General features: G+C 42.0%; 1 protein-coding gene across 4 annotated transcripts in view; it reads right to left on the reverse strand.

Moving 5' to 3' along the window:
* Nucleotides 1–13935, reverse strand: part of LOC6732105 (protein bunched, class 1/class 3/D/E isoforms) — a 90725-nt gene extending 76790 nt beyond the window's left edge. For 2 of the 4 annotated variants that reach the window (XM_039298367.2, XM_039298370.2), the window contains exons 1-4: nucleotides 13721–13933; nucleotides 5113–8232; nucleotides 5002–5048; nucleotides 3656–4803 (exon numbers count right to left, since the gene is read on the reverse strand). In XM_039298367.2, the coding sequence (XP_039154301.1) occupies nucleotides 3656–4803; nucleotides 5002–5048; nucleotides 5113–6994 (3077 nt within the window). In that variant the 5' untranslated portion in view covers nucleotides 6995–8232; nucleotides 13721–13933. Of the gene's footprint in view, nucleotides 1–3655; nucleotides 4804–5001; nucleotides 5049–5112; nucleotides 8233–12956; nucleotides 13087–13720 lie in introns of those variants that run through there. The other 2 variants (XM_016178352.3, XM_016178350.3) reach the window with 2 other exon arrangements.
* Between the last annotated feature and the right edge of the window lie 1125 nt (nucleotides 13936–15060).

The following is a 15060-nucleotide window of genomic DNA, read 5'->3' on the forward strand; positions in this document are numbered from 1 at the left end:
ATATATATATTTGTTGGGCCATGCCTTGGTTGAGATTTAAGCAACGCATGAGGTAATCGGCAATCACTTCCACACATTCACTGATATACCCATATAGTTTCTTGTTTCCATTGGCGGATTCGGATTGAGGCAAAGGTAAAGGTGTCTCCTTATCGCCACCGTGTGACTCATTGCTCCTGGTTCTGAAAACGCCGATCGCATGGGGTCATTGCCTTGCGGCAAACCAAAGCCAATTGCAGTAAATCTGTCAATTGCCCACACACAATCACTTTATATCCCAGAGATGAAACATTGTTCAATATAGCAACAAAGTCCGGAAAAGAGATTCATTTAAAGCTGCGAAAAAGAAGAAGGAATCATCCGCATGGCAACAAATGTTGAAAGATGAAATTCGAAATTATTTAAATATGAATTAATATTTATGTTGACAAATAGCTTGCATACTAACATTTCTTTTGAAATAATTGAAGTTTTGTTGCAGCTAAAAAAGCTTTAAAAGTTTGTGTTAAATTTATTGAAATTTACAATATCTCTTATTTGCTCCATGTAATAGAGTAAACACAAGGGTTCGTAATGAAAGAATTGCTTCAGTAATTCTGCAAGTAAAGTATTCCACTTTATCCAGACAGTTTGATTACTTCTGCCCGACTAATTGGCAGCTTGGACAAAGGCAAATTAGTTTCCAGTGTGTGTGTGTTGGGCAAAAGTTATGAGCTCAGCTCTTCGACGATGACAGCATTTGACCATGGGGCCAAGTGGGGCAAAAGAAGTCAATGGTATGTAGATTTGTCATTAAAGATACCTAAATACATATTGCAAATTTCAACGGAATATAGTTTATATTCCAGATGTTTGTCGGACGCAGGCAGCGATTTATTACCAGCAATAAACGTTCGATGATTTCAAGAGAATAATGCTGATTAATCAGTGGATGTGCACATTTTCGAATGATAAATAACTTATGATTAAGTTAATAAATATCCAAGGAAAGATTGCAACATATGTTAACAGTTGATAATAGGAGGCAACCACTTGGTTACATTGCAGTTCTGTTTATGTTTTTAAGACTGACTTTATAAATATCCTTTTGTATTCTACAACATTTCTTGCAATTACGCTTGAACTTCCTTAACCAGTTGTAATTTATTTATTATTCAATTTTCAACGTAGAAAATCTCCTCGTCTTCTTTGTGCTTAGGTAAAGTGATACACAATTGTCATTGTTGCAACAAACCACATTGAGTGTCACTCAACAAAGACTTTCCTTTTCATTAGACAGGGCTCAAACTGGTTTTCCTCTCTCCTTTTCCTTTATGGCCACTTGTCCACGGTAAGTGACGTAAGTGGATGGATACCCAGGGTAGTGGGGGAAAATGTGGCAAACCCATGGGTGAGTTGCCCTTGGACCCAGTGCATCAATCAGTTGCTCTAATAAAGAAAGCATGGACAAATTGTCTGGCCAAGGAAGACGAGTTGCAGTGGAAATAAATGTGAAATGAAGATGGAGCGGCAAGTTGGGGAAGTTGTCAAGTGCAGGCCCTTTTCGTTCTTCAAGTTATTGCTAAGCCGACAAACGCAAACACGAACAAACCACTTACAATGCCTTGCATATGGGAAGGCATTACTCATACGACGCATTGTCAACCCCCCCCCCCCCCCCCTGGCCAACCCATGAAATCCCCCCCTCTGCCCAGTTTGCCGGCTATTTTTAATACCCAAGCCACATAATTCATTGTAATTTGCCTTTTGCTGCCACAGTCTGCCCCTTTTCCTTAACATTTTCCAGTTGCATTTCATTGGGAAACAAAAAAAAAGAAGGAGAGACGATCGTTTTGAAATGTGGGGAGTGACAGAAGGGGGCGTGGTTGTGAGGGGGGTTGCAGGCACTTCACACGCAAATGCGCAATCTGCCAAGAATATAATATACACATATCATTCGTATCTGTATCTGCAGCTGCTTCTGTATCTGTATCCACACATGTTTCACTTGCCGCCTTGACTTTAGTCTCTCTCTCTAATCTCTTGGCATATGCTCAATGTGTAAACTAATGAAAAAGATCCCCCATTTTTGTATGCATTTCACTGGTTTAATCACATGCAAAACCCCAAATAGTGAGTCACCCAATCAACTTTTTCTATGGCAAACAAATTAGTCATCAGCCTCATGGGGCTACCAATAAAAATAAAAAACAAATTGTCACCAACTTTTAGCTCGAAAAAAGTTGGTCAATGAGTTAGTTTTGAAATACTCTACAAAAAAACGATTTCGATTGACCGAAAAGGCGAATGAATGCATTGAATGAACAATGAATGAATACTAATAACAAATTAGCTTTTCATCATTTAAATGCATTGAAATGTAATTTAACATATATATGATCCAAACTTAAACGAATGCACCCCAAAAACACAGACCTAAACAGGCCTTTGATGTAATTTGCATTTTGAAATGCCTTTTTAACACTGAATTTCCAGTTTCAATTAGGTGCATCATAGCAGTAAATTCGTATTTTCGCAGTGTAGGGCAATTGAGTAAACTGTTGTACGCTTTAAAACGAACTTAATTAAAGCGACCTTTTGTGTCACGTTCATTTTGTTGTATTTCGTAGAGCCACCGCCCCCACAAAAGTACACCGATCTGCCCCCATCCCCTTTCCCCGCCCCTTTCCACAGCTTTCCCATTCCAGTTCCCGAAAAATGAAAAGCAGTATATGTACACCGCTCGCTCGCTTTCTGCGCAAACATTCCATGGCTAATTTCATTGATGAATTTTTATTAAATAAATTATTATAATGAGGTTTACCCTCTATTAGAGGTCTTTCCCTCTCTTTTTCTTTACGCTTCCCGCCTAAGCAAGCAATTCCAGCAAATGGACGTAGCAAATTTGCAAACAAACAAAACTACGAAACACAAAAAAAAAAAATAATAAAAAAAAAAAAAAAAACTATAAAGAGGCAACAACAAATTATTTGAGTGGCGAAATTATTTCTTGCGACCGAAAGAGACGACAAAACACAATGAGAAAGAGAGGCGGCGCGTGTTGGCACTTTAGCAGCTCGAAATGAACCTGAAACTAGCCCTAGACGATAATATTCCAGAGAGGGGAAGGGGGGGCGGTCAGGGGGGATGGATTGTCAGGGCAGCGGACATTCTCAAAACTTGTTCAAACAACGTTTATGCGTTCTAAATATAGACTCGAATGCAAAACAAAGGCAAACCTCGGCTCTGCCCATAAATAACTTTCGGTACGGAACCTCAGTCTTTTGAGTTAATTGATTAGGCTGGCTCCAACGCCCCCCCACCCCCCTTAAGAAACGTAGACACAGCGGCAGTTTGTGTTATAATCGTGTAAATATTTGATCAGCCCAATACTATTTGAGATAAGACGTCAAATGTGCCAGGTTCTCGTAAATGTGGAAAAGCCGCCAGGGCAACAAGTTTTTTGTGAATGAATTTGAAGAGGAAAATGGAAAAGTCGATAAGATAGCGCGGCAAATACATTAACCCATTGAACTAAATACTTTTGATTTCTTATAGTAATTTCGAAAACCTAGCAATAGAAAACCCTGACTTTTTCGCTTATACTATATATTATACACATTTGAATAGGAGATATACAATACTCAATAAGTGACATATTTTGCTTGTGACTCACCTTTCAGTCTCGGACTCTGCATTTGGTTGCTGTTGTAGCTGTTGGATTTGCTGCTGCGTTGCTGCCGATGTGGCTCCAGTTGCTGCTGCTGCTGCGCCGGTCGCAAATGCAGCTGCAAGTGCCGCGGTCGCCTGTTCATCGGTCAAGGTCAGCGCGTTTGTTGTTGCCTCGCCGGTGGCCACAACATTCGTATTCGTTAGGTTTAGATTACTATTATTGGCACTAGCACTCGCGATATTTGTTGGCGGAAGCGGTTGTTGTTGCGGCTGCTGTTGCTGCTGCTGCTGCTCCTCCTGATGTTGCTGCTGCGGCTGCTGTGGCACCATCAATTGCTGCGGATCGGCAATCGTTGAGGGAGCGCTCTGCAATTGCAGCGTGGGAATCGCTTGCGGTGTAGCCACCGATGTTGCTGCAGTGCCTCCTGCGGCTGCTGCTGCTGCTGCTGCTCCTAGATTAGGCTGCTGCTGCTCGTAGCTGGTCATGTGTGATAACAGCGGCATTGTCTGACCCTGGCCAGTGGTTACCGCTGCATTGGAAGTGTTTGAAGTCTGTTGTGGTGGTGGTGCAGCCACTGCAGATGTTGCATTTGCTGCTGCTGCCTGCTGAGCTGTTGATTGCTGTGGGGTTTGCTGCTGCTGCTGCTGTTGTGGGTTAAATGGCTGTGGGACTATTCCATCTATCTGCGATGTTGCTTGCTGCTGCTGCTGCTGCTGTTGTTGCTGTTGCTCCAATTGGAAGTTGGGCGACTGCCCGGCAGCAACAGCTGCGAATGTGGGTGCGGCCTGGGGCGTTAGTGGTGCTGGGGATAATGGCTGCTGCTGCTGCTGCTGCTCCACGTAGCTGGTGCTCAGCTGCGATTCTCCAGTTGCAGCTGCAGCGCTGTTGTTGTTGCTGGCCGCCCCACCAGCAGAATCACCACCGTTTTGGTAGTTGGTATAACCTCCTGCCCCTGGCGGCACGTCCATAGCGTCTTCGCGCTGCTTGAGCTGCTGCAACGTTTGATGCAGTTGCATCGCCGCCGTGCGCGCATAGTCCATGTTGTTGGGGTCACCGGCGGGATTTGGTGAACTGGCAGCATTGGCATTGACGCTATCGAAGATCTGCTGCTGCTGCTGTTGCTGCTGGGCAAGCAAATTGGGAGACAAGAACTGTTGCATGATGGTGTCATGAAAAGAAACGAGCGGAGGACAGACACAAATAGATTGTTAGCGGTGTCCCATGTTAAGTTTCTTAAGATTAATAAAGAGTTCGCGGAACATTTCTATGTTTTCCATATTTATTTTAATTTAACTAAACAACTGTTACTAACAACAATTAACTGTAAAGTAAGCAAGGGATTTACTTACCTCGACTGAGGCATTAGGACTTCGGGTTACCGAGGAACTGCGACTCACTAATTAAACGAAATAAAGGAAAATTAGTAAACCAATCCGAGCATTTCTCGTGTAGAAACTAACCATTGCGAAGAGCCACGGGCAATGTCTTGGTCAGGGCGTTGCCAACTATTGTTTGTTGTTGTTGCTGCTGCTGCTGCTGCTGCTCGGCATAGTTCCAGTTGGCATCGGTCGAGTTGGCCTCCAAATGGTTCTCGTTCAGCTTCTGGGTGGGTGGCAGAATCATACTTTGGGTGGTCTTGTGGGCCGGAGCCTCAGACCCAGCGGCAACACCTGCTGCGCCGCCATCCGTTGTGGCTGCGTGCGCCTCGGAAGTAGAAGAGCCAGTCTTTTCGTTGTTATTACCGCCATTACCCACACTCGAGTGATCCAGGTAATCCATGCACATCCAGCGGCCGCGCTTAAACGGCTCCGTGGACTCAATTTTGACCACCTTAAACCGCTCGCTGCGGTGCTGCGTCTCCTTAATGTCGTCCTTCTTCTTTGTGCCGCCCGGTGTGACGGCACCGCTCACCACATTGATAATGTTATCCGACACATTGACCTGGACATTCTGGATCGTCTGGCCCAACGAAGGGGCGATGGGATCCACCACGACAAGGCCGTATTGCGAGCTAGTCGGTATCACCGGTGCATTGGTGCTGAGGGCATTGTTGGCATAGTACACCTCCTCCTTGGAGAACGTATCTTCCGACATGGAGGGCGTCTCGTTCTCCAGGTCCGTTATCCGACTATTGTCATCCGTGTGAGATTCGTCCAGATCGTCGGCCGACTCGTCTCCAGTATCGCCGGCAGCATTCAACTTGGGATGGCCCACCGTCACCGAGGTGATCTCGAATGAGGAAGTCGTCTTTGGTTTGCGATTGGTGCCACCAGCGGCGGTCCCCGAGGAGCTTCCACTGCCGCCACCACCACCACCAGCTGAAGCTGATCCACCGGCAACGGTTAACGAGGCATGGCCTTGGCTAAGGCTAGTCTGTTGCTGCTGGTGGTTGTGATGCTGGTGGTGGTGATGATGGTGATGATGGTGGTGATGTGGCTGATGGTGATGACTGCCTGCTGCAGCGGCAGTGCCAGTTGCAGCTGCCGTAGTAGCTGCTCCGCCCACCGAACGTGCTCCATTATTGTTGGGCGAACTGGCCTTGGTGAAGCTGTTGTTGCTGCTGCTGCTGCTGTTGTTACTGCTCACCAGCTGCTGCTGTTGCTGCTGCGGTGTCGAATTGCTGCCACCACTGCTGCTGCTGGACTTGGGTGCCAACGATGTGGAGGTGGATGTGGCCAGGCTGGAGTTACTACTGGCCCTGGACACCGTTGTGGGTGTCGCTGCAGCTGCCAGGCGACTCATCGAGTTCAGGCGCAAACTTTCGCTGGTGGTGCGCTGCAAAGCCGAATTGCTGCCGGCATTGTTGCTATTCTGATAGATGTTGCTGGGTGGATAGCACACAGCGAAGTGATGGTTGCTGGTCAGCGAGCTGACCTTGGTCAGCTTGCGGATGTTACCGCCAGTGCCACCGATAGTGACTCCACGGGATGGTGTCAGCATCGAGTTCCTGCGGACCGGATTGTTGCCAGGTCCGGCATTTGAGGAAGCCGGCTTGAACTTGGCATTCACCGTGCGATCGAACATGTTGCTGATGCTGTTGCGATGTTGTTGCTGCTGCTGCGATGTTCCGCTGGTTGTGGCTGCAACTGTTGCGGCGGCTGCTGCTACTGTGGCTGCTGCGGCTGATTGCTGGCGTCGCAGCAAGGGCAGTGCTTCCTGGGAATTTTCGGGGGATGAGGCCTGCGAGTTAGTGGGCGATTGGTTAGCTAAGACCGATGTGGTTGAAGCGGCCGTGACTGATGTGGTGGCTAGTGGTTGCTGATGTTGCTGGTGTTGCTGTTGCTGCTGATGTTGCTGTTGGTGACCGGAATCTTCGCTGGCCGCACTTTGATTCTCGGCCATAATCGAATTGGATTTCAGCGTGCGCAAAGTCTTTAGCAAATAATCCAGGATTGCTAACGATTCTTGGATTATTTGGGGCCACGGAAAAAGTTATAAACTATACCAACTTGCGGTTAGTTTCGGTTTTTTTTGGGTATCCACTATGGACTATGATCATACACTATGTCGTACAGCCTTAGTTATTAGCCTGTTTAATTAAGTTCTGTCAGTTGTTGCATTAGCTGATGCACGCCTCCCAGTTCGAATGCGATTGTTGCACTGGCCAACCGACGACGCCGATGCATAATAGCGGTTACCGTTGCGTTGTCAGGTGCCACTGACTGCCAACTGATCCAATCTGATCCGTAACCGTCCCTTCTATAGGGTTCCGTTCTGTTACGATCCGATACGATACGATCCGATCCGAGGACTAGCGACGTTCGCGACCCGACGCGACGCAATTTGAACCGACCGACCGACGATGGGTAATGCGAAACTCTTGACTATTACTTTAATTTTCCTTTATTAATTTGTGTATCTTATTTGTGTTTTGGGGGGAGTTGATTTAGTTAGGCTGGTAAATTGTAATTTATTGGGGCGAGGTGGTCTCTTTTTGTGTTGCGGGCGGCTGGTGGGCGGTTATAATTTGACCTTCCGCGTTTGGTTTGCTGCTGCTGCCGCTGCTGCAGCATCAACATCAACAACAACTACAACAGTGTGTGGCACACCGACAACAACAACAACAGCACTGCTCACAGGCGACAGCGCCATCTAGCGCTTGACTTTGTTTAGCGGGCGTTTCAATTTTCGAAACCAACACCGACTCACACACACACTAACACTCACACACACGGATCTCTCACGTACACGTACACGCACACGCGCGCGTCGCCTCACACACACCGGTGCATGTGTACAGCACAGCTGTTAATCGAATCAATTCGATTTGATTCAGTTTCTGCAGTTGGATGTTTCGTTTTCGAAAGTAGGCTTGCTTGAAAGTGGTTTTTAAACTTGGTATCACACTTAAAATATTTCTTAGAAATTATGAAAATATTTTGGTGATCTTGGTTAACTTGGAATTTCTATTCAACTACTTCTATTCATAAATTTGTTGCACTTCTCCACTTTGTCGTCACACGGTTACGCATAGGTTTTCAATTTGTTGTTTTAATTCGGCTTTATATTTATCGTAGAATTAATCAATTTCATCGGTTCAGTTTTACTAGCACATTGCAGTAAATTGTAGAAATGAAATCCTGTAAAATGCCAGAGCAGAAAAAGAAAATACCATTAGAATTCATTATAATTAATATGAGAGCAAGAGGTACGAAATTCGATCAAGAACAAACATGAATAGTATTTTCCATTATTTGTTTATTAAATTAAAAGCACACAAAACGACGCCAAGCACAAAGATCGCGGAGGGGGTGGGGGTTAAGTGGAAAATGAAAGAGGTAAATAATTGCACAGAGCAACACGACGTATACGTAATATATGAAAGAAAAAACATTTGTCATCAGTTCGTTTGGGCACTTAAAAGCATGAAATTATGACGAAAAATAAATAATCTTCCGCTCAATAAAGTGTACATTTCAATTTATTTGAAATTATTGCCAGGAATATTCGAAATTTAAGTTTTAAAAAGTAAGATGAGCCTGACTTCTACCTGAAGGTTGCATAAATCTAATAACCGAGTTAAAAAACTAACCAAAGAGCTAAAATTCTACTCTTTAGTATTTCCTTGAAGTTATACCCAACCTTCCGGCTACTATTGGCTGATTTTCTATAAGTATCTACTTAAATTTCATAACTGCGTAGTTCATGTTCGTTTATTATCATCATGACGATGATGTTGATGATGCTTTTGTGTGCTTTTCATTATTTTTTGTTTCGCCTCAGTTTTTTTTTTATTATTGATTTCATTGAGTTGTCGGTGTTGTGGGTACGTCGTAGTTTTGTTGAATTAGTTAAGTGCTAAATTAGGGGAAGGAGATTTTTACGAAGGGGGTTTCCTTCCGAACCAGTGCGAAAAAAAGAAGCCCAATGTTTGTTTGCTAACACTTTTTAGTCTCCTTTCCTTTTTAGCTGATTGTCTTATTATCTTTTGCATTCGCAGTTGAATATTCAAATATTTATTTGCTCTCGGCATTGATTTTTTCGCCCTCACTCATTATTTAATCGATTTCGTTTACGGAAATCAGAAATGAGTCCGCTAACCAAAGAGAAAGAGATAAAAAAGGCAGCCCGCAAAATGATTCGCGAAAAAGAAAAAATTTTGCCGAAAAAGTTTTGCAAACATTTTCGGGCACACGCGCCGTTTTTTTCCGCACTTGTGTTGGTTAATAACCGTAAGCTTTTCGACGATCATTCATAAATTGCGTGGACTGTTTAGAAGAGAGTGTACTTGTATATGTAAGTATAGTGGGCACTCGATAAGGACACAATCCATTTTTAAACTTTTCGAAATTGTGAAATGATTATTATGTTTTGGTCTTATACGAAACAAAGAAAAATATCTAATAGAATATTAAGCTGTTTAATATTCAGGGTGATCTGAATGCTGAGCTTACATATTGATTCATATGCAGACTTATGAGTGATTACTGTAGTGGCGTTTGAACTCTGCGTGTGCCCTGCCAGAAGGCAAAGTCAAGACCTTGACGCTGCTCTTTTATTCTTTCTCTCTCGCTTAATTTTGTTTTATTTCTTTTGCCTAATCGAGTTATAAACGACGCAAAAAAATCTGATTATTCCGTGGCTAGAAGAGGAATTAGTCGAAAAAAAGAGACAAACGACAAAACGAGCAAACCAGAAGAACAACTGAACAACAAAAAATCAGTTATAGGTCAACATTGGTCGTAGCACTCTGTCAAGGTGGGTATTTTTGTTTTTGTTGTTTACTTTTTTAGTTTTTTGCCTGCTGTTTGTTGGCGGTTTAAGAGTCTATTGGCCTTGTTCTTGAGCCACGCAGGTGTTGGCCCAAAGCTTCTTCTTCATCTTAAGTTGATTTCGAATATTATTTGGGGTAGTAAAGTTGTGGTAATTGGGCATCAGTTGTTATGAATGGAAATCAATAGCTCTTTAGAATGGATAATTAATCTAGACGAAATTGGCTCAATTAGAGAATTTAATCCATTAAAAGGCGCACACCCAATCCGAGCCAGAATACCCAACCCATCAGGAACCACTGGAAGTGGAGTATCCATTCTTATAACTCATCTTCTGGACAATAAACTTGGGACCCCTTTTAACCCCCCGGCAGTCAATAATCAAAGTATCGCTGTAGGCACCAGATTTCGCACACAAACAAATCGGCGAATGGATAGGAGGAGGAGGAGGAGGACTTCTGCCTCTGCTCACTGCCTTCCTCAATAGCAAAAGCAACAACAAGGAGATGGGGTGAAAAGAAAATGAGAACTAAAAGTGCAGACAAGAAGCAAGCAACAGAAGAAGAACTAATTGCAACGACAAAGCATAAAATCGATGGCAAGCCAACAACAACAAATGTAATGAAAAGCAACTACAACAGATAGTACAGAAGAGGCAAGCGCGAGCGAGAGAGAGTGAGTGTGAGCGAGCGAATGCGCGTTGAGAAAATTGCAATCGGAGAGCGGGAGCTGCAAAAGAGCGAGAGCAGCCTGTTGGCCCCCTCTGCATCCTCATCCACATGCTCCTTCCATCCAACGTGGGCGCCTACAAGTGGGCGGGACGGGGTGGGGGCCGCATACCAAACAAACCGCAAAAGGAGAGCGGCTGCTCGCTCGCTCGCACTCTCTCTCTCTCTCTCGGACAGCTGCCGGTAATCAATATTGATGATGATAGCAGCAGCCGAAGAAGATGAAAGGCAAAAGGAAAGGTGTTCCGATTGTTCGCAGTGCATCAAAGGTAAGCCAGGACATATTGGCAATACAAAATACGATAATAAAATGTAATGATTCTTCCTCAGTTAAACCATCAAAATCTTATCAAGTAACTTTAAGACTATCGGTTAAAAATGAAAAAAAAAAATGGGATTAACAAAATAGCAAAGAATAGAAACAATAAATAAACGGATTAACATACACCTCTCAAAAATTCTGCAAAAAATGAACTCTATTTTTATACCTTGCTGATAGACATGAAACTGAACTTTAAGGACACCAGGGTGTTAAATAATGCATAATGAAAATTGAACCGAATTAATAACTTTTCAATCAGTGACTTTCCTTTCCTGTCTTTCACCCACAGGCACTTCCCACCTTTTCTTCGCTCTTTTCCTTTCCGCAAGGAAATGATTCACAATGCAAAAAAAAATGGCAAGGGAAAAGGAAAAGAAAAACGAAGGCGTTGTAGGAGGAAGTAAAAGAACCCGAAAGAGCGAGAGAGAGCGATGTATGCCGAGAGAAGGCAATGAAAATGTTTATCAAACGAGAAAAGAGCAGCGACGAAGATGAGGAGGAGGCGGCTGCAAAAGGAACAACAACAAGCTAGAGATTACAATGACAATGCATCCATGAGATACTCAGATACAATTGAAATCGAATATAATTTCTCAATTGAATTGAGTCGCAGAATGTAAATAAAGCAACAAGACATCAAAGAAAATTGGTGCAAATAGGTGTTAAATGTACCGAATGTAACAATACCCTAGATAAAATAATTAGTTTATATTTTATGAAGGTTTCTTTCAAAAAGCTAACCAGTTGCTGAAAAGTTGGTACGTTTCCGCATAGCAATCAACCCCGAAATTCTTACATTACAAAAAAGTTGCGCTGATTGAATTCTGGTTTGGTCGACGTGACTGTCTGCACACGCATTTCTTTTATGCAGATAGATCCCTGTTCAAGAAACCCCAGCTTCATTCGTGAAACTTCTTGATACCGATACCTATAAAAGTAAGTCTGAAAATAATCCAAATCGGTCGTATCAAAGAGTTGGCAGACATCTGAAGTGTATCCGATTCCTAAACGCAAACATATAGTCCAGTTATAGTTACAAAATGGTGCAGGGTGAGCAGAAAAATTTGCCACGCGGCTTGACAAGAAAACCGATCTGGCCTGAGGTTTATTTTGTTTTGCTTTGAAATCGGAGATGCGTCAAAAGGGATGATCATTATGATCGTGAAGATACTGTAGATTGGTTCAAGGGCATTCAAAGCTAATCAGATTTATTCACTTCAAGTTGGTACAAAAAGGGTACTAATACAAAGTGAATATAAATCTTAGTTCATAAACTAGAACTTAATATTCTCAGAAATGTTTACTAACGTCGAAACTTCAAGTGAACTGAAACCTACGTATGCAAGTAATTATTATTCAAATGTCTGGTTTGTTTTTGCATATGTACTATTATTGCACACCGCTGTTATTTAATACGTATCCATAAATCTAAACACTTGTGTGTAATTCGAGTTACCGTTAACCAAACAAAACACACAATTTTTTATACGAATTTCTACCAAAAATCACATATGAAAAAAAAAAAATTACCCCATAATATCGGATGGCAAATAAGCAGAAAATTGCAAAATGGCACAAAAACAAAACTAACACTTGACTAAACAATCAAGGCGAAGCAGAACAGAAAATAAACAACAATGCCGGGCCAGCTGACATTATAAACAAAGGCAAATGGCACATAAAATACAGTAGAAAACGAAGGAATATTGGAGTTAATCAAATGCTTGGCCAGCTGTTTTGGAGAAATGGGAATGGAAAGAGGAAATGGGAAAATCTAAGGTACAAAGTGCAAGCTGCAACAACAACTGAGCGAAAGTGAAGAAGCAGACCAAAAGGATGGGCACACACGCTGACACACACACACACACACACACACCAACAATTACGCGACTGTTTTGCACTTTTGTTTCATTGAATTTCTCTGATTTTTCCTTCGTTTTGAAACATGTTTCGATTTGCTTTGCTTTTTTATTGGTTACTTTCTGATCGATTTGTTGCACTAAGAGGCAAAGGCCTCTCTTTTACATTTTTACCACACTTACGCGTATGTCAAACAATTTAAAATTACTGTGTTTCTCGGCGTAAAACAACAAACTTAAAACAAGCGAACGGCCACGATTTTAATTTGGATGGGATATTAGTTTTTCGTTGCGTTTTGCTAATCGGACAAAAGGAAGGTAAATGACAGTTTTGACAGTTGGCTGTGCACAAGCAAAAAGCGGAGAGCACTGCGAGAGAGTCGATTCGGAGAGCGCGAAAAAATGAGAGCGAGAGAGGGAGAAAGAGAGAGGTATTAAATAAACGAAAAAGCGTGCATGAAAAATTGGCGAAAAAAAGTTTTGTGCAAAAAAAAAGCGAAACGCCGAACTGCGGAAAGCAAACAATCGAATTCAACAATTTTTGTTGCAAATTTTAACGCCAGGGACTTTTTTCTTTTTAGTTTTCCTGGCAAAGGCGGCTCACACCCACACATACACAAACCCTCTCTGTCTCTCTTTCGCTGCCACTCTCTTTAAAATCTGCAGAGAGTCGGCAATCCACAATTTTTCGTTCTTTCGATTTTGCACATCTCTCCGCTTGTCACTTTACTTTTCGCAGCTCTTTGGCTTTTTGCAAATAAATTAATTTTTCAGCGCACATATAAATTTTCCATCAGTGCCATTTGTGCTCCGTTTTCTTATTCAATTTACACGCACACACAGCCGCAGCAGCAGCGCACACACACATCTCTACATCTGCATGCCAGCTCGCTCACACACACAGCGACGCACACGTCACACTCATACACTCACACGCACGCACATACACAGTTTTTTCTTCGATTTTGCGCTAGCTCTCGCAGCCTTTTTTCGCTTTTCCTCCTCGATTTCAAGGGCGCCGCGAGTTAAGCGATTTTGCAATACGTTCGCGGCGCGTTCGATTTGCGTTCTTTTACTTTTTAACCGTCTGCAGACAGCGAAAAAGACCAACAACTTGCCTTGCGTTTTTGTCCCAACTCAAAATGCCAATAAAAATATAATATCAAATAATAATACCAAATACTGAATACGGGATTTTTGGCACACATAGCGGCCACACTATGCTGTTTAAAACTGATATTTTAGCATTAATTGGTTTGGTTCTCTGCTAAATACAACTATCGATTGTTGAGTTCTACATGCAGGCGATTGTCGTGCAATATACGATATCGTGTAAATATCGCTTAAAAATCCCTAGCGCAACGTAGGCGCTCGTTTTTCCATTTTTCGAAAATGGATTTAACACTAACATATAACTTTAGAACTAAGTTATACTGATGCGATTGCACCACTCTACTTGTATTTCATTGTTGTAGGAATTAATTTTTTATATAATGCCTTTCATATAATGTCTATAATAAGTTCTGGTCAAAAAATGTAATTATTTTTATTTTATTATATCATATCATATCTATCATTCTCATCTAATTTATTTAAATTTCTTATTTGCAAAATAACTGCAGTAGTGACCTTTTTTCTGCGGAAATAAGTCAAAAAATCATTAAACTCACAGCGAAGTACCGTACCAACAAGTTTACATATACATACATTTTACATTGGTTCGCTTCTCTGCTAATGATTTTGAAGCGAATTTCAACGAATCTAAGCGAATTCAAACGACTTAAATGCGATTGGCAAAACCGAGTCTTTATAAAAATATATATAGCAATTAATTTAAATTAAAAAGAAATTTATAACCTTAACAATTTTTTAATTTTTATAATTTACTTCTTTTTTTTTTTTAAATAGCTATATAGAACTGCTGCTCAATTTCTAAATCTAAAACGTTTTATCTATTGATTAAAGCTATTTTTAAGCATAAAGCATAAACATAAATTATTGCCAAATTTGTAACTGCTTTTGAGCATTTCCTGTTATAGCGCTAAGCCTTCACAAGAATTTTTGAGGAGTAACAGGTATCTGATAGTCGCATTGCTGTTTGCCACCTTTTTGCATTTTCTCAACTCTTTGGTGCATCTTTTAGTTAAGTACCTTGCTGATACCCTGCTTGCTACCTTTAGTAAGTTTAGATTTGAAATATATTCAACTCTTACCAGCTTGCCAACTTTCTTCAGCTGGCTAACGGGTATCTAATAGTCGCACCATTCGACTAAGGCATTCCATTTTT

This window comes from Drosophila simulans, chromosome 2L (genome assembly GCF_016746395.2).
Source record: "Drosophila simulans strain w501 chromosome 2L, Prin_Dsim_3.1, whole genome shotgun sequence".
Lineage (NCBI taxonomy): Eukaryota > Metazoa > Arthropoda > Insecta > Diptera > Drosophilidae > Drosophila > Drosophila simulans.